The sequence below is a fragment of the Bubalus kerabau genome, chromosome 4 (assembly GCF_029407905.1).
Source record: "Bubalus kerabau isolate K-KA32 ecotype Philippines breed swamp buffalo chromosome 4, PCC_UOA_SB_1v2, whole genome shotgun sequence".
Taxonomy (NCBI): Eukaryota; Metazoa; Chordata; class Mammalia; order Artiodactyla; family Bovidae; genus Bubalus; species Bubalus kerabau.
The window spans coordinates 24748832-24771244 of record NC_073627.1 but is presented as its reverse complement, the minus strand read 5'-3'; the positions used below and the strand labels follow the sequence as shown (position 1 = coordinate 24771244).

The 22413-nt window shown below is 51.7% G+C and overlaps 1 protein-coding gene across 4 annotated transcripts in view; it reads left to right on the top strand.

The window, feature by feature from the left end:
- LASP1 (LIM and SH3 protein 1) overlaps positions 1-21789 on the top strand; it is a 40753-nt gene extending 18964 nt beyond the window's left edge. For all 4 annotated transcript variants that reach the window (XM_055576024.1, XM_055576026.1, XM_055576023.1 and 1 more), the window contains 4 exons: positions 4839-4946; positions 15542-15689; positions 16415-16518; positions 18698-21789. In XM_055576024.1, the coding sequence (XP_055431999.1) occupies positions 4839-4946; positions 15542-15689; positions 16415-16518; positions 18698-18871 (534 nt within the window). In that variant the 3' untranslated portion in view covers positions 18872-21789. The remainder of the gene's footprint in view (positions 1-4838; positions 4947-15541; positions 15690-16414; positions 16519-18697) is intronic.
- Positions 21790-22413: the final 624 nt, after the last annotated feature.

Sequence of the window (22413 nt, the reverse complement as noted above, 5' to 3'; positions counted from 1 at the left end):
GAGGAAGCACCCCCTGCCCACCTCCAGACCCACCCTGTCTCCCAGGGGCCTGGCCGCTGCCTGTCCCCGGGGTTCCTGATTCTTGGGAGGGTGGGGAGGTCATGAGAAGGCCAGTCACTCTTCATGGGTCATCACGGGGGTCGGGCCTGACCTCATTCAGTCGTCACAACCACCTGATGACGGAGTGACTCTTGTCCCCTTGCTACAGACGGGGACACAGGTTAGAGGCCACGCAGAGCCAGCTCCCTGACAGAAGTCGAGCCCTTTGCTCTCAGCACCTCTGCAGCCTGCTGTGGCGCCCAGCTGTGCACACTAATGCCCAGGATGCATCAGCCTCCGGGGGGATGGTGCAGGGGATGAGGGTGGCGTTTAGAATGCAGAGTTCTCGGCCCCACCCAAGGGGGTTTTGGTTGCCACTTCTGGGCTGGGCCCAGGGAGTTGCTTTTAGGCAGCCCTGGCGATTCTGATGAGGGCTTTTGGTCCTGCAGACCTGCTCTGAGCGGCGTAGAGCCAGGCTGTGTGGTAGAGGGGGAGGTGAGGAGCTGCTGTGAGGGGTGTGAACTGAGGCTTTGCATTGAGGCCACTGCTCTAATCTCCTGCAGTTGGGCTCTTGAGGGCTGGGGCTAGGGGTTGGGATAGGCAGAGGGTGAAGAGGGGTACTGTCCTCTTTGCAAGTGTGGTTCTGTCTGCTGCTTCCCCGGGCTGTGTGGTCTCAGTCTCACCCCTCTCAGTGTTCTTTTCTTGCCTGGTAAAATGGGGACTAGTTGCCTAGATGTTGAGGGCTGGGCCCAAGGCTCTGAGGCTTGGAAGGGCTGAGTGGGTCTGGCTGGGACCGTGGGCCGTGACAGTTCTGGTTCCTGTGGCCACTGTGGGGGCAGGGTGGGCCTTGAGGGCTGGGCAGGCCGCTGTGTGGGAAGGGAAGTGGGAGCCTCCCTATCTAGCCCGCCCCACCCACCAGGGGCCAGCCTCCCATCTCTTTCCAGGCTCCTTCCTGGGCCTGCGTTGGTGTCTCTGTCTCCTCTGTCTCTGGGAAGTTGCCTGTGCTATTTCAACTTTGTTTTCCTATTTCTAGATTGGTTCCCAAAGTGGTACTTTCGGTGTCTGGGACACCTGGAGCCTCCCTTGTGGGGGCGGGTAACCACAGGGCTGACCACAAATGACCCTCTGGGTGGGCCTGTCCAGGCCTGGCTGAGGCAGAGCCCTAGTGGCGAGGGCCTAGCGGCCCTTCACCCCTCTACCCCTACAGGGCATCTCTCCCACCCCAGCCCCAGGACTAGTAGAGGCAGCAGCTTTGGGGTGGGGCTGAGCTGGGACTGTCTGTGTGGCCCTCTGAGCGCAGACAAAAGTGAAAGGAGAAGATGTCTTTAATTCTACCCTCATCATCCTTGGTGCTGTGCTTGGGAAATGCCACGGGGCACATGCCGCAGGGGACAGGAGATTGTACCAAAGCCCTGTGCCCTGCCCTGCTGTGTGCAAAGTTCCCACTCTCTTACCTTGAATCTTATAACCTGCAGGGTAGGCAGCATGCCTGCGCTCATACCCGAGCCAGTTGAAGGCCAAATCCTGGATCCGCCCTCATTAGCTCAGTGACCTTGGACCAGTTATTTAACCTCTTTGAACCTTACTGCCTTTATCTGTAAAGTATGAATTACCTCTCTCCAAAGGTTATTGTGAGGATGTTAGTATATATTAGGTATTTAGAACAGTTCCTGGCATACAGTCAGCACTCAGTATTATTCCAGCACTATTCTCCTGGAAAGGGGAGGAGATGGAACTTGGATGTGATAAAGCTGAGGAGTATTAGACCTTTTGATGACTGCTTCCAGACTGACCTTTCTCATTAGCTCTCCTCCCCATCTCTGTGTGTTTACTCTTAAAACAATTTCTTTTTTTGTTAGAAGTGGGTGGGTTACATAGTATGTGGGTTTAGCACATGGTAGGTACATAATAAGTAGGAATTGTTGGTATCATTTTTTTCAATATATATATTTTTAAGTAGTGATCTTTCCTCTTACACTGGGTCAGCAAGGCAGTTGTTTTTCCACTTATGCTGCTTGTTTGGAGATTTTATTTCTGCATTCAATTCGTTCATTATTTACCCAACAAACCTTTGTTTGTATCTACTATTTGCTATGGTAAGTGATGAACAAGCTAGAATCTGGGAGAATAATTAATAAATCTATATATGAAAAGTGGAATTTCTTAGGCCCTGATTGTTCAGGCCTGAGAAGCCTCAGGCCTCACTCCCCTCTCTACCTTGGGAGTGTCCAGGGTGGGAGGCCCAGGCAGGAAGCATTCAGACAGGACTCCTGAGTTGAACCGACAAGGCAGGTTGAGTGACCTTGGGCAGGTCACTTCCCCGCTCAGAGCCCCCTGTCACATCCTGGTAAGCCATCCCCGAGGAGGGCAAGCACTCCAGCTTGGGTGATGAGCGAGGTTCCATGTGGGGCCCTCCCCAGACTTCTGGTTCCTTGACTTTCACAAAACTCTGCCACCTACTCCAGCTCCAGATGGCCAGAGAATCTTCCCCACCTTGATTTTCCATAGTCAGGGGCAGGTGCTTCAGAAACTCCAGAACCAGGAGCACTTTTATTGATCAGCTGGCTGGCCACTCTCAGGAGACCCAGAGAGGGGGCCCAACTTGCCCAGGAACACAGAGCAAAGTAGTGCTGAGCACAGGCCTCCGTCCTTTCTTGCCCCCTGCTCCTTCCAGCCCCGCCCTCTCTGGGCTGCCTGTGCCAGGAGTGAAATGAATTATCCCTCCCCAGCAGGGAGGGAGAGGTAGTTCCTGAGCCTGGGAACCAGCTGATGTCATTGTAGTGTTGCCATGACAATTATTCCCCAGGATTAGGGGCCTGACCCTCCAGAGGGCCAGGAAGTGGAGGAAGGAGTCAGGGACTGGTGTTTGTTCAGCACTCGACAAAGCACCTTTACACTTAACCCTTATCCTTGCACACTGAACGCTGCCAAATGGCACCCCACTCCAGTGTTCTCGCCTGGAGAATCCTGTGGACGGAGGAGCCTGGTGGGCTCTGTCCATGGGGTCACACAGAGTCGGACACGACTGAAGTGACTTATCATGTGCTTCATATGTGTTTGTTGCTTTAAAGCCACCTGTATCTTTGATTAGAATGGGTGTGTCATGATCCCCATTTTACAGATGTGGACACTGAGGCCCAAGAGGTTAAATCAGTTGCCCAAGATCAATCAGCAAGTGGGAGACAACCTGTGTTCATACCAACTCCCACGGGCTCTTTGCTCTTGCTGGGTGGTAGGAAGCCCCCTCTCCATTATGGACAGTCCTCTTACAGGTGAGGAAATCAAGGCCAGAGGTCTTAGATCTGGTGCCTCTGCATCTGGAGCGATGCATTTTTGACTCTCAGTGCTTTACCTTTCTTGATGCCTGCTTCCAGAAGGGTCTCCCCCCCAACCCACCCCTACCACTAAGAGTTGTTGTGCTGGCCCAGGCCTTCTTGGAAGAGCCGCTGTGGGGCAGTTCTAGGCCCTTGGGGGGGGTTGGTACCTGAACCCACTGTGTTAACTTCTAGTCTGAGGGGACCTAACACATCCAGGCCTTTATTTCAGTCTGGGTCAGAACAAAGGAGGTTCTGGAACCTTTTAGGAACAAGAAGCCCTTGTTGGATGGGTGAGCTGGGGCTCTGGAGACAGACAGGGACCCTGACCCCTGGGGGGTGCAGAGGAACCGACAGGTGCGTGTTGTCAGTCGGGTCACGGTGCAGCTCAGCTCTGAGGCCAGATGACTCCATGCCCGGGAAAGGCCTGGAAATTCCCAAGGTCCTAGGCCTTGTGTCCTGGGCTGACCTGCCCCCAGGACAGTGCAGCCTGCATGGAAGAAGTCCAGGCAGCTGGTGGGCTTTGGAACAGCTGCTGCCGAGGTGGACAGTAAAGACTCTGAAAGCCGGAGGAATAGGTCCCTGTCCCAGGGCCATTTCCAGCCTCCATTCTGTTCTTCAAAACCCCCAGGGGAGGACAGTTTTCATATTTCAGTTCCTTTAGTGCTTGGGAAATCTTTTCTGAATGTCTGACTTAAGCCCCTCTACTACTCAGGTTTCCATGGAATACTCAGAAGAGAGGGGCATTGGAGGGGGTGGTAGGGGTCTTTCTTGGCACTTGGAAGCCTGACGTGCTATCTGTCCCCCACCCATTTCATCCCCTCCTGTGGTGCTGACCTCAAAAGCCAGGCTGGCAGGCTCCAGGCAGCCACTGGGGCCTCTCAAAGGCTCATTGATTGAGTCTTCTGAGTGGCTGTCTTACCGCCCTCCTTTCTGGGCACCAACTTTGTCCCTTGGCACAGCCCTCACTCAGAAACTCCCCCAGGCTCTCAGCGGGTAGGACCACATCCTGGCCAGGGTGAGGGCTGGGGCAGTCCTTGGAAAGAACCTTCTTCCTCTCGCCGTCAGGCAGGATGGGCTGTGGTGAAGGTTCAGGAGTCAGGCAGATGAAAGTTTCATCCTATTGGCTTTGAACTTGTGCTGCTAAGCTGTGTGAGCTTGGGCAGGTGACTTTCCCTTTCTGTGGCTCAGGTTTCCTTGTCTGTAAAATGGAACTAACGATAGTCTATAGCAAGACTTAAATGACAGTTCATGTAAAGCTCTTGGCACTCAGGATACACCAAATATGAATACATAGTAATAGTTTATTATCATTGGTCTGATACTTTTTGGTCAAGGTTTCTGCCTGGAGTTGGGAGGTGGGAGTGGATGTCACTGCAGGGGGGTTTCTGGTCAGGGTCTCTCCTGGCTGGTTGCTGCAGGCTGGAGCCCTTTCTGCTCCCCCTGCCTCGACTCTGATCCCTCTCCACCACCTTGGTCCTCCAGGTACGCTACAAGGAGGAGTTTGAGAAGAACAAGGGCAAAGGCTTCAGCGTGGTGGCAGACACGCCTGAGCTCCAGAGAATCAAGAAGACCCAGGACCAGATCAGTAATGTAAGGTCCCCTGCTCCGCGGGTACTACCCTGACCCTGGCGCTCCCTTCTTGTCTCCTCCCCACCTGCCTGGCAGTTGTGCATGAGGCCAGTTCTGTGCCACCCCTGCTTTCCTCAGCAGGCCTGGCTGGTGCCTGCTTGAGCCGAGGGAAGGGAAGGGTTTGGGGTTCCCAAGATGCCTTTCCTCTGTGCACCCCCAGATTGCCCCTTTGATACCCTCTGCCCACATAATATTTCCACCTTGAAAGAACTGGACTTTTTGGGAGGGCCTTTGTGCTTAATCACCCCCCTCATCCCCCACTCTCTCTGAAATTTCCCCCCTCTCCCTGCTGGCTATGGCGAGGGCCAGGGTCCGGACTAGCTGTTTTGTCTGAGCACAAAGGTCAGAACTGGGTGGCAGGGGTGGGGAGGGGCTGGCCTCCCCATCGACTGCCTCTGGGTGCCGACATTGCAGTCATTTCCGCCCTTCTTCAGCCTCCTCCCCCACCTCGCCTTGCTCTTCCTTCCTGTGTAAAAACCCCAGTCGGGTTTTGCTCGCTGGCTCTGCACCCCTTGGCCTGGCCCTCCCAGGTCCAGGGTGGTCACCAGTGTCTAGCCATGGCAGGGCTGGTGTGCAGAGTGGGCAGTGGATCAACGCCCCTTATGGCACCTGTGGCAGGGGACAGGCCTCAGTTTCCTGCTTGGCGGAGCCAGACTAGCAGCCTGTGCAGCTCTGGGCTTATAGGGAGGCTGCTTAGGGGGCTTTGGGCAATGCGGGGGCACCACTGTGAGCCACAGGCATGGACATGGCTTGTGTTGCACAGAGTCCCATAAAGGACTGGGCAAGCAGGTGTCTTCAGGTCTGGTTCAGGAGGGGTTGGCAGGTTGCCTGGTGTCACTCTGGGCTGAGGGACTGGGGACAGAGGCTTCAGGGGCCCTGAGTTTTGGGTGGTCTATCCGGCATCCAGCCCTCAGACCTCCTTGATCAGGCACTCCTGGAAGTAAGTTGGACCATTGTTAGGGTCGACTTGCTGTGGCTCAGGTAGATGTCAGAAGCCAGGACCCAAGCCATCAGAAGTGGCCATGCCTGAGACTTTGGCTCTTAAACTTAGATCAGCAGCCTGCAGTATGAAATACATTTCATGTTGTGGCCCACTGAACAGGCTTGCTGATTTATTTAAGAGAAACAGAACCAAAACTTTCAGGAAAGAGTGCTCTTCCATTTAAAGGACATTCGGATATTTTCTGTTCTATTTTAGTTTGTTAAAGATGCCGGGTTTCGCAATTATATTGTTGACCCGCAGCTTGAAATTCGTGGCTTGAGGAAATGGAGGGCTTCCCTTGGGCTAAGATGCCTCTGACAGCTGTAATCCCCTCTTCCCCTCAAACAAGCCTGTCTCAATTGCTTCTTTATTAGCTAGGGCCTGGCCCCAACCCGAGAGCTTCCCTGCAGGTTGTGCCCAGAAGAAAGTGGGAAGAAGGTGTGGGTCTCAGCTGTCCTCATGGAAAACAGGAGGGAGGGGAAACCTCAGGTAACAGGGAAGGAAGATACAGAAAACTGGACTCTTGAGACTTTAGCCTCTGGCCTTTCATTGTGAAGACTGTTATCTGGACACCTGCTCCCTTCCTACAACCGCAACCCCCCAGCACATTCACTCATTGTTTCCAGCGTGTGGCTTTTAGAAGGGGGAGGCAAGCCCAGTCATCCTTGCCAGCTTTTCTGGAACGCTTCCAGAATACTCCACACCCAGCCTATTGCACCTGTACTCCCCAACCTCTCCCCCCCAACTAGTTATTGGAGGTATTAGTGTCTGAGGAGCCCTGGTAACAACTCACTCTGGCCAAGACACCCACACCTGGGCAGATACCATCTTATCAGTAGCCACAGGGCTGCAATGAGCTGATTGTCCTCTATCTGAGGTGGGGAGGTGACTGATGCCTGACCTGGTTCTGCTTTTGCAGCTTTAGCTGGGACCTGTGACACGACCACAGAGCTGGAAGACTCTTGGTTTTGGCAAATGCCCTTAGTCTGTCAGCTGTGGGCTTCCAAAGAGCTGTACTTCAATTACTTGAAAAGGTTGATTGAAGATACAGGCTAAAAAAAAGAAAATACAGCCTCAGAGGCCTCCTCCTGGGACTGCCTGGGAGCAGAGCCCAGAAACTGCATTAATTTTATCTCATATTTAGGAACTAGCATTTTTTTTTTAATGTTTATTTATTTGGCTATGCTTGGTCTTAGTTGTGGGATGTGGCCTCTAGTTCCCTGACCAGGAATTGAACCTGAGTCCCCTGCATTGGGAATATGGTGTCTTCACCACTGGAGCACCAAGGAAGTCTCAGGAACTAGCATTTTATTTTTTAAATTATTCTTGTTGTTTTTGATCTTTTCTTCCATTTTTATTGAGCTGTAATTGACATGATGCACTGTATATGTGTAAGGTGTCCAGCATAATGATTGGATTTACCTCCATCATGAAATGATTATCACAATAAGTTGAGCAGATCATCTCATATAGATACAAAATTAAAAGTGATAGAAAATAAAATTTCTTTTTTCAAGAACCAGCATTTTTAACACATTCCCTGAGTTCCCTGCAGTGTGAGAATCATCACCAAGAGAGTCTGAAAAGAGCTTCACCAAAGGTGCCAGTCCTGGCTACATCCCAGAACCCCCAGGGAACTTTAAACCGCGTTATTAAATTGTCCTTCCTCCAGAGGAGTTTTGGGAACGATGATGTCTAGAGCCACACCTTCTGTTTTGTATCCAAAATAGTGTTCCTGTATGAGCTGGTCACTCATTTCCCGGGTTATTGTCAGACGCCTCCTCATTTGTGAGGAAAATGTCAAGCACTTAGTCTGAGATAGATATTGTCCATTGCTGTTAATTTAAAGGTAGACTTTGCTTTCTATATGGTGGTGAAAGAAGGGACATGGACTAAAGTTTGGCTCAAAAGTTGGGCCTGTGTCTAGAACTAAAAATGTGTGGAAACTTGGGAGGCAAGGTGCTAGTAAGTTAGGCCTCTTGATTGACTTTTTTTTAGTTGAAGTATAGTTGGCTTTCTATGTTGTGTTCGTTACTGCTATATAGCAAAGTGACTCAGTTAAACTGGGTTGACCAAAAAGTTCATTCGGGGTTTTCCACAGGATGTTATGGACAGAATCGAACCAACTTTTTGGCCAACCCAGTATCAGCCTGGCCTGGGCACCAGCTCAGGTGACTGTAACGGATGGGAGCCTCTCTGTTTCTCCGGCTGTGCTGGGTCTTAGTTGCTGCTCATGGGCCTTCTCTAGCTGCAGTGTGCTGCTCTCCGGTTGCCGTGTGCGGGCATCCTGTTGCGGTGGCTTCTGTTGCGGAGCAGGGACTCGAGGCACGGGCTTAGTTGCCCTACAGCCTGTGGGATCTTCCCAGACCAGAGATCAAACCTGTGTCCCCTGCATTGGCAGGCGGATTCTTAACCACTGGACCAACAGGGAAGTCCTAGACAGAAGGACTTTTAGTTGCTAAGTCCCTTTACTAGGAGCCCCTGCCTTCAAGTAGACAAGTTTTCATTTACCTACATATTTCCTCATATATAGATTTCCTGTATGCAGTTTTGGGTCTTTTTAACTTTTCCTTTTTCTGTAAAATATAACACATAAACACCTGTGTGTGTGTTCACCATGCAAGGCAGGAAGCAGAGCATGACAGCCCCCTGTCAAAATAGAGCTTTCAAAGTGTTCAAAAAACAGACATAACTCTCATGTAGTGAGTACCTATCATATAATTAACTTAATTATGAGGAACCAGCTGGGAGCATCTGACAGGCAGAGGTGAGGCCTAGTCTGTGAAAGAAAGCACTGGATATAATTAGATATAGAACTGGTTAGTGTTCTGCCATTAGCTGCTGAACTAGTTAATGTCCTACAGGACTGTAAAACCATAAGCTTTGGAGATAGCCTTGCTACAGGCAGAAATCTTTTGCATTTCTCACAGTCAGAAATAATTAGCAGCTCATATTTTTTAAATTAGCTTCGGTCCTTATGCAGGCATGCATACATGCTAAGTTGCTTTGGTCGTGTCTGACTCTTTGTGACCCTGTGGACTGTAGCCCACCAGGCCCCTCTGTCCAGGGGGTTCTGTAGGCACGATACTGGAGTGGGTTGCCATGCCCTTCTCCAGGGGATCTTCCTGACCCAGGGATCGAATTCGTGTCTCTTACGACTCCTGCATTGGTAGGTGGGTTCTTTGCCACCAGCACCACCTGGGAAACCCTTCAGGTCCTTATAGTTTGGGCCCAATCAGTAGTAAATAGTAAAGTCAAAGAAAATTCTAGCCCCAGAGTCAAATGGCTGGAGACGGGCTTGTTGGACACCCTGTATGCGTTTTTTTTTTAAGTATGTGATATTTCTTTTTTTAAAACTGAAGTATAGTTGATTTACAATGTGTTAGTTTCAGGTGTACAGAAGGTGATTCAGTTAACTTTTTCCAGATTCTTTTCCCTTATAGTTTATTATAAGATATTGAGTACAGTTCCCTGTGCGGTAACAGTAGGTCCTTGTGGTTATCTGTTTTATATTTAGTTGTGTGTATATGTATCCCAAACTCCACTAATTTATCCCCCCTCCATAACTATGCATTTCTGAATACTATAGTTTTATTTTCCTCAATTTTGAACATACAGTATGTTTTGTGTATCATATCCTTGGGGCAATACTGGGTTTAAAGCATCATGACGCTGCAGTGTATTCTTTTCTGTTGTTGTCTTGTATTCTGCTTAAAGTGCTCATCCCACATTTTGTTGACTCTGGGGTTGGTGGCATTTGGATTGCTTCCGTGGCTGTGGACAACTTCCTACGCATTTCCTAGCGTTAACGTGGAGGGCAGTTGCTGGATCTTGGAGGCCGTGTCCCCTCAGCCTTACCAGATAACACTGAAATACTATTCAAGCCAGGCTATGGATTTACCGTCTTGCCAGCACTGATGAGAGTTTCCACTGCTCTGCATCCTTAGACTTGTTCAATGTAGCCATTCTCATTGTGAGCAGTAGTAGTATCTCATGGTTTTAACTTGCATTTCTCTGATTAGTAACGAAGTCGAGCACAGATTTACATTTGTTTTAAAAACAAAATAGTGTTAATCTCATGGGGAACACAGCATTACTTGGTGGTTGAGAACTAAGGAGCTGATGGTGGGACTCACTTATGCACCCCTTACCTACCTCCTGAGCCTTGGTTTCCCTGTCTGAAAAATGGGGATGATCGTAATACATTGTTCTTGGGCTGGCTGAGAAAAGGAAATGAGTAATGCATATAAGGGCACCACAGAGGCCCGCGACAAATGGAAACATTGTTAGAAAAACCAGACCTTGGCTGGTGAGTTGATTATTCCATCCAGAGCCTGATATTCCCTTCTTGGCTGTGATGTGGAATCATGTGGGAGCAAGTGTGGAGTCAGACCTTGGTTTTCCACCACAATCAGGAAGGAGAACACGGGTTCAGAAAACAGACCATCAGCTGGCAGAGAAAATGTGTTTTCCGTAGCTTTGGAATGGACCCTCAATGAGTCATCCTGGAGTCCTGGCTGGCAGGGCCCTGGATGAGTGGGGAGGGTCCTCCGGGGCCTGGATCCCTCCACCTCCATGCACTTGGATCTCCAGGCGTCCTTCCATGGGGTCCCAGGACAGTTTTTGGCTGGGCCTCTGCTGACGTTTCTGAGCTTATGGTGACCCCTTTTCAGGGCATTTAGACGACTGGAACTTTGCTGAGTCTGGGACTGAGCTCCACCAGGGCCTTGGCCTCTGATAAGTCTTTATTTCCCTTTTGGATGTGCTCACACCCTTTAAGGTGCCTCTTTGCTTCTCAAGCTATTAGGTCGATGAGCAAAGTAATAACAGTTTCCTTGTTTCCTGCGCAGGGGAGGGAGAGGAAGTTGAGAGGACCGAGATTTTATCAGGTGGCCCCCCGGGCGGAAGGGCTGCAGCCCCGCTTTTCTCGGTCCGCTTCCGTTCTGCACAGCTGCTCCTGACTTCGGTGCCTGGCGCCCCTTCTCTCGAAGTTAGGGTGACCTTGTGATTATCATCCCTTTTGAAAGCGAAAGGGAGTGCTATTCATATTTGTTCTAGAAGACACGAACTGGGACCAGGGGCAGACTTGGGCGTGTGGTCACCCTGTCCCAGGAAAGGACCCGTCCAGCTGTGGCTTTGTCCTTGTATCACCAGCTTCAGGCCTGACTAATGAAAGTCACTTCACTTCTGTAAAATGGAAATTAAAGTGCACCTATGGGACTTTTTTAAAAGGGTGATTATTGTCAAGGCCAAGGGAGATTATATGCAGAGAACTCAATGTGAAGAGCTGAGTCAAGGTTATTACAGTGAGCAGGTGGTTCCCGTATCGGTGGTGGGAAGGGTTCTCCTGTGTTCAGGCTGCCACTGCTGTGTCCACCTGGATTAGCTGGCCCTGTGTAGAGTGGCTTTTTAAGGAGCAAGATGGATCCCATCAGCCACTTGCGGAAACGAACACACGTCCACACTTGCTTTCAGTTCTAGGATTTGGCTAGGTTCCTAGAGGTAGTTGGAAGCCTTAGGACCACGTGGGAGCAGATGGTGCCATGGCCTCTTTTTAAGATGAGGAAATCCAGGCCCAGAAGGGATAGGACTCTTCCAAGTTCGCATGAGCAAGTGAATGGCTCGTGACTCTAGGGGTGAGGTGTGGGAGGGACGTGCAGTCCTCGATGAAGGACTGAGTCTACAACGTGACAGGGGATGGGACCCAGACGTGCTTCTTCCTCCAAGAGTTACCCCTTCACTAATACAGACAGAGCCGCAGCCCAAGAAGTGGGCTGTCAACCAGGGTAGCGGGGGCCTGCCCCTCAGCCCACGTCCTGGCTCCCTCAGGGCCCGGGGCAGGCCTCTGTCTGCCTCCCCGTGGTCACCGGCTCCCAGGGTCAGGCCTCTTTTCATTACCAGAAAGTAAACACGGGAAGCTAACCTTTCCCACCCCCAGGACAGAAGTCAGAAGGGCAGTTGCCTTGAGAGCCTAGAGGCCTCTCCTTGCCCCCACTCCCCCCCTACTCCTTGCCAGAGGAGGGGGGCTCACTGAGTGGGCTCAAGAGAGACTCTCACCTTTGCCCTTGTCTTAGGGATCTGAGAGCAGGACGCTGGCCCTTGACCTTCACCCCTCGGTGTTCTACTTCATGGGAGTTTGGGGATCCGATGGGTTTTCAGTCTGACCAGGGCCAGCTGTCTCCCCTTCAGGAACTGGCTCAGTTTATTTTGCTCTTTGGGTGTGGGTCCTTTCTTGGGCATGACGGAAAGGGGTGAGAGGAGGAGGGGGGCTCATCCTGACCCAAAGCCCTAAGTGAGGCACTCCCTACCTCCCCACCGGCCCATCCCAAGCTGTGCTGCTGCCCAACCTGTTCTCCCAGCCCGGGCTGCAGCAAGTCACCATCATTCAACAGCGGAAGAGCAGCAGGGAGATGTGGGTGGGCCCAGTCGACCACCCCTGCAGACCTGTAGCCCGGGTGCTTCTGGCTGAGTTTTAGCTCTTGCCCACCTTATAAAGCGGATGCGAGAAAGGAAAGAAAGTGAGAAGGGGTGGGCCATGGGAGCAGCTGGGCTCGGACAGCTGGATCAGGCAGGGACTTCAGGGCACAGAATTGCAGGTTCCTTCTATTCCTGGAGGCAGGGCAGGCTTTGCCCCCTCCTTACCCTGTCCCCCTCACCCCACCCCCTTTTCCACTGGGAGCAGCACAGGGCAGGATCCTAGTGAACAGGAAGTGAGAGCCAGCCTCCAGGTGGGTGGTCTGAGGTCTGGAGAGAATTCAGGCCTGGGTCTGCTCAGGACCAGACCAGTTTTCTGTGTCCCCATTTCTGAGTTTCCTCTGCGGGGGAGCCGGGGGGACTGTCCCACCTCCTCCACCAGCCCCAGCCCAGCGCTTCCGGAGCGCTAACCATGGACTTCCCACCGCTTCTCGGTTGCTTGCTTTCTTACCCCTAAGTTTCCTCTCTGAAAAGTCAGTAGGTCTTCAAGGTGAGATGTGGGCATGTTGCCACTGGGAATGCAGGCAGAAAATCCTAGAACTCCTGACTCTGGTTCTTTTTCATCCTTTGTTTTTTTCATATTTTTACGTTTTACACACAAATGTGTATAGACATTTCATGGGTGTAAAGTGGTTCAGTTCAGTTCAGTCGCTCAGTCATGTCCGACTCTTTGCGACCCCATGAATCACAGCACGCCAGGCCTCCCTGTCCATCACCAACTCCCGGAGTTCACTCAGACTCACGTCCATCGAGTCAGTGATGCCATCCAGCCATCTCATCCTCCATCATCCCCTTCTCCTCCTGCCCCCAATCCCTCCCAGCATCAGAGTCTTTTCCAATGAGTCAACTCTTTGCATGAGGTAACCAAAGTACTGGAGTTTCAGCTTCAGCATCATTCCCTCCAAAGAAATCCCAGGACTGATCTCCTTCAGAATGGACTGGTTGGATCTCCTTGCAGTCCAAGGGACTCTCAAGAGTCTTCTCCAACACCACAGTTCAAAAGCATCAATTCTTTGGCGCTCAGCTTTCTTCACAGTCCAACTCTCACATCCATACATGACCACAGGAAAAACCATAGCCTTGACTAGTCGGACCTTTGTTGGCAAAATAATGTCTCTGCTGTTGAATATGCTATCTAGGTTGGTCATAACTTTCCTTCCAAGGGGTAAGCGTCTTTTAATTTCATGGCTGCAGTCACCATCTGCAGTGATTTTGGAGCCCAGAAAAATAAAGTCTGACACTGTTTCCACTGTTTCCCCATCTATTTCCCATAAAGTGGTGCTTCTGTGTAATTTATACAATAGGTGCAATTTGGGAGGATTGTGCTGAAACAGATATTACCAACAGGAATATTTGAGCAAAGAGGGGACAGCAGACTTTTTCTGTAGAGCTCCAGAGAGTAAATATTTTAGGCTTTGTGGGCCAAAGGGCCTGTCAAAGCTACTGAGCTCTATAGCGACAGCGTGAGAATAGCCAGAGATAATAGGGAGATGAATGGGTGTGACTGTTCTAGGAGAACTTTATTTCTGGACACTGAAATTTGAATTTCATAGAAATTTCATGTGTTACCAATCTTATTCCTTTTAACTCTCTGCACAGGCTTAGTACTGTGCGGAGAGTTAATAGTACTACATTACTAAACGTAGTACCCATTCTTAGCTCATATGCAGACCATGAACAAATGGGCTGTGGGCTGATGGACCAGTTTGCCAACCTCTGCTCCAGATCACTGGTTCTCAAACCTGAGCCTTCAAGACTCAGACTCACCCCAGGGAGCTTTGAGAAGTGCATATGTCTGTGCGTGCTAAGTCGCTTCAGTCATGTCTGACTCTTTGTGCTATGGATTGTATACCTACCCTATGGACTGTAGCCCGCCAGGCTCCTCTGTCTGTGGGATTTCTCCAGGCAAGAATACTGGAGTGGGTTGCCATGCCATCCTCCAGGGGATCTTCCCAACCCAGGGATCGAACCCATGTCTCCTGAGTTAGCAGGTGGGTTCTTTACCACTAGCGCCATTTGGGAAGTCCCTTAGAAGTGCATATTCCCTCCAAAAAAAAAAAGAAAAAAGAATAAAAGTGCATATTCCAAAACCCCAGTCCTGATATTGTAGATTCTATGGAAGGTCCTGGAACCTGCGTTCAGCAGATAGTCTGAAGACCAGACTTTAAGAACACAATTCTGGGTCCTGGTGGCCCTTGGTGAAGACCTTGGGTGTGTGGCTTCTTCAGGTCTCTTTTTGCCCATTTTTTAACACAAGGAGAGAAGGACCTCATCTTCCAGATACTGACATACCCTCGGAGAGGGCTGGACATTTCTTGTCCTGCAAGCTGGGTCCTCAGCAGAGCTTTATGAGGTCATGCCCACAAGAGGCAGAATCGCCTGCTGGTTAAGCACACAGGCTCTGAAATCTCCGTGAGCATGGGTAACTCATGTTGCTTGTCAGTGCTTTAGTCTCCTTCTTGTCTGTTATACGGGGACTATATTGTACCCCCGTATAGGTGCTGACATGGTAAAATGAGCCTGTGATGCAGAACGCCTGGCATAGTGCCTGGCACCTAGCAGATGCTCTGTAAACCTGCTCTGTAAGCCCGTAGTCACTGCTGTGGGCCAGGGTGGAAGCGGGGCAGCTCCAGCCCTGCCACAGGGACATAAACTGACTGCTTACATTTGTCTGGTGCTTTCACTTACATTCATTCCCTTCTGAGGGGAAGGCAACCCACTCCAGTATTCTTGCTGGGAAAATCCCATGGACAGAGGAGCCTGGCAGGCTACAGTCCATTGGGTTGCAAAGAATCAGACACAATTGAGGCACTAACACTTTAGCTGACCATGGCCCTTTTGCATCTGTCATCTCTTCGCATCCTCCAGCAACCCCTGAGGGGAGATCCTGATGCTCACTCTGTAAGGAGGAAACAAGGCTTGGAGATGTTAAGTGCTTGTTTGAGGGCACGTAGCAGTACACCCCTGCTGAGAACCTGGCTCTCTTTGCCTGGAGTCCTGCAGGAGTCTCTCCCGTCCCGGGATCTTGAGTGGCAACGGAAAAGGGAAGCTTTGGTTGGTTTGCTGTGGGTCCTTCACCCAGTGCTTTCTGTCCCTGCAGATAAAATACCACGAGGAGTTTGAGAAGAGTCGCATGGGCCCCAGTGGTGGTGAGGGTCTGGAGTGCGAGCGCCGAGATCCCCAGGAGAGCAGCTACCGGCGGCCCCAGGAGCAGCAGCAGCCTCACCACATCCCCGCCAGCACCCCAGGTGAGCGGGAGGGCTGTGGGGACTGAGGACCTGAGGCAAGGTGGGGAGGAGGTGAGAGGGAAGCCTCGAGTACACACACACACACACACACACACACACACACCAGGTCCCATCCCTACCCAGAGCATGAACACACACACACACACACACACACACACCCCTACCCAGGGCATGAAATACACACACACAGGAGGAGGTGAGAGGGAAGCCTCGAGTACACACACACACAAGGTCCCATCCCTACCCAGAGCATGAACACACACACACACACACCCCTACCCAGGGCATGAAATACACACACACAGGAGGAGGTGAGAGGGAAGCCTCGAGTACACACACGCACACGCACACGCACACATGCATACACACCAGGTCCTGTCCCAGCAAGGACATGGACGCACACACACGCACACACACGCACACACACCAGGTCCCATCCCTACCCAGGGCATGAACACACATACACACATCCCCCAGGTCCCGTCCCTACCCAGGGCATGAATACCAGGGTCAGGGCTGTGCTGGCCTCCTGCTGTGACGGGGAGGGTGCCGCTGGGGCGTGACAGCAGCGTGTGTGCACACAGACAGAAGCCCTTGGGAAGTGGGGGTTGAGCAAGCTTGCGGAGTTGGAAGTACATGATGTGGTCTCATGGAAGAAGGGGCGGCTCTGGGAGGCTCTGGGTTTGGCAGGACAGGTCCTGAGCCTGTCTCCTGCTGGCTTCCAGTGTACCAGCAGCCCCAGCAGCAGCCGGCAGCCCAGTCCTATGGTGGCTACAAGGAGCCTGCAGCCCCAGCGTCCATACAGCGCAGCGCCCCAGGCGGCGGCGGGGTGAGTGGCCCTGGCGGAGGGAGGTGTGGGAGGTGGGGTGAGCCTAGGGAAGGCTTCCTGGACGTCCCTTCTTGGACACCCTTTTTTTGTTTTGTTTTGTTTTGTTTTGTTGGACAACCTTTAGGAAAAAAAACTCAGGCGGGACAATTCTCAGAGAAATAAAGTAGCCTGAGATAAGAGACCTGCTGGCGCCTCAAGTGAGGCACAAGTGAGGGAAGGAGCACAGTCTGAGAGGTTATCTGAAGGCTAAGGTTCCAGATAGACCAGCCAGTGCTTCAAATACTTACTGAACATGTTCTAGACAGAAGGGATTTGGTCTGAGTAAAAGTTCACCTTCCTGCCCTCTTGGAACTTACATTCCAGTCAGGGAGACAAACATGAATAGATAAAGCAGGTATGTGGCAAAAGGTCATAGATAAGCCGTGAAGAAAAAAACAGCAGAGTGAGAAGGGGTGGGGGCAGCAAAGGGCTCAGTAAAGGAATGAGTGGTGGAGAAGAACAGCAAGTGTGAAGGCCCTGAGGCAGGACTGTTCTAGGAGAGTTCAAAGACCAGCAGGAAAGCCACGGTGACTGGAGAGGGATGAGGTCTGATCATACAGGGACTTGTAGGCTTCAGGCTTCCTTGGTGGCTCAGACAGTAAAGAATCTGCCCGCGATGTAGGAGACCTCGGTTCAATCCCTGTGTTGGAAAGATCCCCTGGAAGGGAATGGCTACCCACTCCATTATTCTTGCCTGGAGAATTCCATGAACAGAGGAGCCTGGCATGCTATGGTCCCTGAGGTCACAAAGAGTCGGACATGACTGAGCAACTAACACTTGGTCTTTCAGGCTGCCAGGAGGCCATCATGACTGGCAAGCTGTGCAGAGTAAGGGCTTTGACTTGTGTTTTAAAAGCTGGCTTCAGCAGCTGTGTTGAGAAGCAGCAATAAAAAGTTGAGGGTGGAAGCAGGGAGATGAGTTGGGTGGCTGTTACAGGATGCAGGCGTAGATGGTGGTGACTTGGCCCAAGAGATTAAAGGCACAGTTGGTGGTAAGGACCGAGGTCACTAAAGTCACATTCCATGAGGGTTGTGACCTCTTTTTTTTTGGTGGTGGTTTCTAATATTTATTTTTCTGCTTATAAAAGTAGTACATGAAGAGCACTGGATTGGGAGAGGTTATGAATCAATTTTGCAGGAATTGGGTTACTTTCTTAGAACCTGTATTTCCTCATCTGGAAAGCAGGATAAGAAACCTGGAGCATTGTGATCTCTTACTCCATACTCTTCAGGGCTGATGAAGCTGGTTTCTGCTGGGTTGGGAGGGGATTGGAAGTTTTGTGCTAAATAGGATAGGGGGCCTCTGAAGGGTTTAAAGCCAGGAAGTAACTTCATCAGGTTTGCATTTTGGAAAGCTCCCCCTGAGATCACAGTAGATGAACAGTGGGAAGAGGCAGACCAGGGGAGTGGAAACAGAAGGTCTGAACAGGGTATTGGAGGTGGGGTGGGGTGGTGGGGCAGATTCTAGAGATTTCTAATGGATTCATCCAGCCTTGGACCCAAACAGATCCCAGAACCTGGCCTGGGGGACCCTAAAGGCTAAGCTGACTCCCAGAGACAAGTCAGTGTCAAGGGCAGTGATGGTCAGAGGACTTTAGAATCTTGCCTGCTTCCAAGATGACAGTTGGATTTCATGTGTTTTTATTGGACATTTCCTAGAGCTGGGGTTTAAACACCAGACTTTGGCTGAGGTTGGAAGGTGGGACCTGACAGGTACTTCTTGTATCACCTGGAGTTTTTCCTCCCAGGAGTTGGTCTTTATCCTGAACTTAAGAACCAAATTCATCAACAGCTTAAAAAGAAAAAACAAAGACTGGTGTTTATAATAATACAGATAATAGCACACAGGGTAAGTCATCCTTTTAAACTCAACCCAGCATGGTGTCCACAGGACAGTACTGCATTCCTGTTCCGAGAGACAGGGTGGAGGTCCTGTAACCTCCATGCCTGTTTGTGTCTGGCCCTTAGGAGGTGCCAGATGCAGTGTTAATAAGGTGATCGCTCTCAGAAAGTGTGACACAGAGGTGAGAAAACTTGAGGCAGAGCCTAGCCCGTCCTTGTCTCCCGGCTCCTGGTCCCCTCTGCTCTGGGGTCCCAGAGAGGTAGGCACCCCTGGCTGACCGCGCCCCCACCCCTGCAGAAGCGGTACCGTGCTGTGTACGACTACAGTGCTGCGGACGAGGACGAGGTCTCCTTCCAAGATGGGGACACCATTGTCAACGTGCAGCAGATCGACGACGGCTGGATGTACGGGACCGTGGAGCGCACCGGTGACACGGGCATGCTGCCAGCCAACTACGTGGAGGCCATCTGAGCCCACCGGGCACCGCCCGCCCCATCCGTCTTCAGTGCATTCCACAGCATCGCGTCTGTCCTGGGCGTGACCTGTCCACCCTTCGGTGTCTCTGTTTTTTAAATTCTGCGACAGCTTGTTTATCCTCCCCCTCTTCCAGCTTCTTTTGCCAACCGAAGCCTTGTTCTGCCACTTTCGCGGCTCCCCTTCTGGCAGGTTTTCCCCTTGACCAACTTCTTGGTTTTCTCTCTGGATGGAACACGTGTGAACCGCTCTGTGGGAGGCCAAGGCCTGTGGGGATGGTCTGGGTGGGTGACCCGTTGGCTCCCAGGCCTCTGCCTTCTCTCTTTTCTGCCCCCTCAGCCCCTCCCACCCACCTCCTCGTACATCCAAACATTCCAGGACTGGGGTGAGCCCCAGACCCCCAGGACTCCCAGAGGAGGGGCTCCACACATTCCCAGGAGTAGGACCCTGCTGCCTGTGCCCTGGGATGGGGATGCGGGTGGGGAGGGTGATCCTGTTGTGCCAGTGAGATGGGCTCTGCCTCTGCTTCTCAGAGATGGGGCTGCCGGCCCTCCGAGAGGGCCCCTCACCACCCTCTTCCCGCTCAAGGTTGACAGAGGCGGGTAAAGTTCCTGCTTTGGTATTCATTCATCCTTCCCCACATGGTTCCTTTTCACACTGTGATTTCACTCTCCTGCTCACCCAGGCCTGGTGTGGGCGAGGAGCTGGAAGCTCGGCTTGGGTCCGGCTCTCACCTTTCTGCTTTAGGGATAGCAGCAGGAAAGAGGGGAGCGGGGTGTTCTCTTTGCAGCCCTTTTCTCTCCCTCCCACTGAGTCTCCGGGGTCCCTGGCTTGCCTCCTCCTGAAAGATGGGGCAAGGAAGCCTCAAGCGTCTCAGCCGTGCAGCCCAGCCCCTGAGACCTGGTTAGACGGGCCGCTCCTCCTGGGAAGGCAGCTTGGGGCCTTCCATGGCCTCCCCCTATCCCACACCACCTGATCTGACCCCAGGGGGACTGGAATGTGCGAAGCCACAGCCCGCTCTGTATCTCCATGACTTCCTTGAGGGGAAGGAGTGGGTGTCTGCAGATGTCTGTGACAGGCGAGTGTGAGTGCGAGCGTGAGAGAAGCAGGCAGGGTGCTGGCTTTCTGGAGGGTGCACAGAGGGGAGGTCCTTGAGGGAGAGAAGTTCCTTCTGTTTTCTTTGGAATGAGAATCCCTCCTTTCCTTCTATCCCTGAATGGAGGAAGCCCACCACCCCCTCTTTCCAAAGTGCAGAAGTGAGGAGGGGGTGTGTGCTTGGTGGGGGCTGATATTGGGGCCTGTAGCTTGCTGGCGGAGGTGGGAGAGGAAAGACTTCATGACTCCAGGCAGATACTTTTCCCCCATCTCTGTGTCCTGGGCTGTAGAATAGGGAGCTGGGGGACCTGTGTCACCTACGCAGTGTTCTCCCCTCTTCCTGCCCACCCCCAGCCCCCTCCCCTGCCCCCAGCTCACTCATTTACCTAAGGCCTCCTTGAAGTAAAGGGAGAGGGTCCCAGGGCTTACAAAACTGGAAGCGCAGACCTGGGTTGAGGAAGGGAAAGATGGTGCTATCTCCAAGTCCCTTCTTCAGTCGTGGGTGGCTGTGACCACCCTTGCCTGATTTTATTCATCTCTGGGCTTTCCTGTCACCCTTCTGGGTCTCCCCCTCCCATCTTTACCCCAAGTCCACTGACTCAGGCCCTGTGGTTGACATCTTTGCGTCCTTGTGCCTTGCAGGAGAGGGAGGGGCCTGCAGGCATGTTTAACATCTAGTCCTCACTGCTTGTGAGTTGACTTGGGAATATTTACCCCAGATCAGAGGCTTGAGCCTCTGCCTGACCATTCCCTTTCCCTCCTTGGCCACAGCCATGGTGAGGGCGGGTGGAGAGTCTTATATTGGGCAGTGTGGGGGATGAGGGAAGCAGAGAAGGAACAATTTTGGGAGCCGTGGGCAGACGCTAGTCCATTCTGTTTCCTCTTAATCTCAAAGCACAATGTGGATTCTGGAACCAAAGGTCAGAGAGACATATCCTGTTGGAGAACCTGTGGTTGGCAGGGAAGTGAGAGGCTGGGAGGAGGGCTGGGGAGCAAGAAGTAGCCTGTTTTCATTCAGCCTAATTTTTCTTCCAAAACAAGGCAAGCCAGCCACTGGAATCTTGCTGCCAGCTCTTGGTTCCTTCCATCCTAAAAACAGGGGACCTTTTCTTACACACCCCGAGAGAGAGGAAGGACTATCACACTGGTGCTGAGGGACCTAGGGGCTGCTGAGAGTCCTTATTCCTTTCCATAATAATCCATCCCTAGCAGAGCACAGAACCTGAGGGCTGGGCCGAGTCCCTGGTCTTTTCCTACAGTTCACAGAGGGTTTTTTTTTTTTTTTTTTTTTGCCAATCTAATCCCAGGAAAGAAGATGCAACAAAGCTAGAATGTGAATATAACTTTAGTGGACCAATAATAAAATGCAAGAAGCCCAATGGTGAGAAAAGTGAATTCTCTCAATATTGCTTCCTGTTTTCTTCCTCATGTCCCTCCAGGGAAAACTACTTTATTGCTTAATTTCTGCCTTTTCCCCCTCACATATGCACTTTTGGGCCTTTTTTTTTTAATAGCTGGAAAAAAAAATACCACCCCACAAACCTGTATTTAAAAAGAAATAGAAATCACGTGAAATTTGCCTCTGTCCAAACATTTCATCTGTGTGTGTGTGTGTGTGCGTGTGTGTGTGTGTGAAGCCGTCCGTTCATCTTTTTATATGGGGTGGTCGTCTTTTCTTGGTCTGTTTTGGTCCCCTCCCTCGTGGGCTTGTGCTTGGGATCAAATCTTTCTGGCCTGTTATGATTCTGAACATTTGACTTGGACCACAAGTGAATCTTTCTCCTGGTGACTCAAATAAAAGTATAATTTTTACCTGCGGACTTGGCTTGCTGTCTCTGGTCCTGAGGTGGTGTGTGTGTGTGTCCTGTCTCCTTGGGGGCATTTTAGACACACTTTTTTTCCCCTTTGACTTTATGAACAGCCCTATGAAAGAAGTAACTGCTTGATATCCATCTTACAGATGGGGTTCCCTGAAGCCCAGAAAGGCAGTGGTTTGGTGGGAGTCACACCAGCTAGTGGCAGGGCTGGAGGTCTTAGGACCCCAATGTGATGCTCCTGGCTTCCTGCCATGACCTTGACAGGAGCCCTGCGCCCACACGCTTTGTCTCACGGTATCTCCCAGGCTCAGTTCTTTGCTCCAGGTGCGTTGGGTCTGAACTTTGACCAGGTCAGGCAGCCCGCCTCCCCTTTTCTGCCGGGTTGGGAAAAGGAGGTGGCAGAGAAGGAATCCAGATCCTTTGTCCGCAGGTCGGGGCCACCAGCCAGCCTCGTGCTGCGGCCTTGTGGAGAGGGGCGTTCTTCACTCTGGGTGCAGAATTCAGGCTTCCCCTGGCTTCAGGATAGCAGCAGGGTGGAGAGGAAGAGGGCTTTCCCCAAAGTGAGAGCCTTTGTGATCAGGAGATGACACGGCTGCTCTGAGCAGCTGAGGCAGTGCTGGGTGGGAT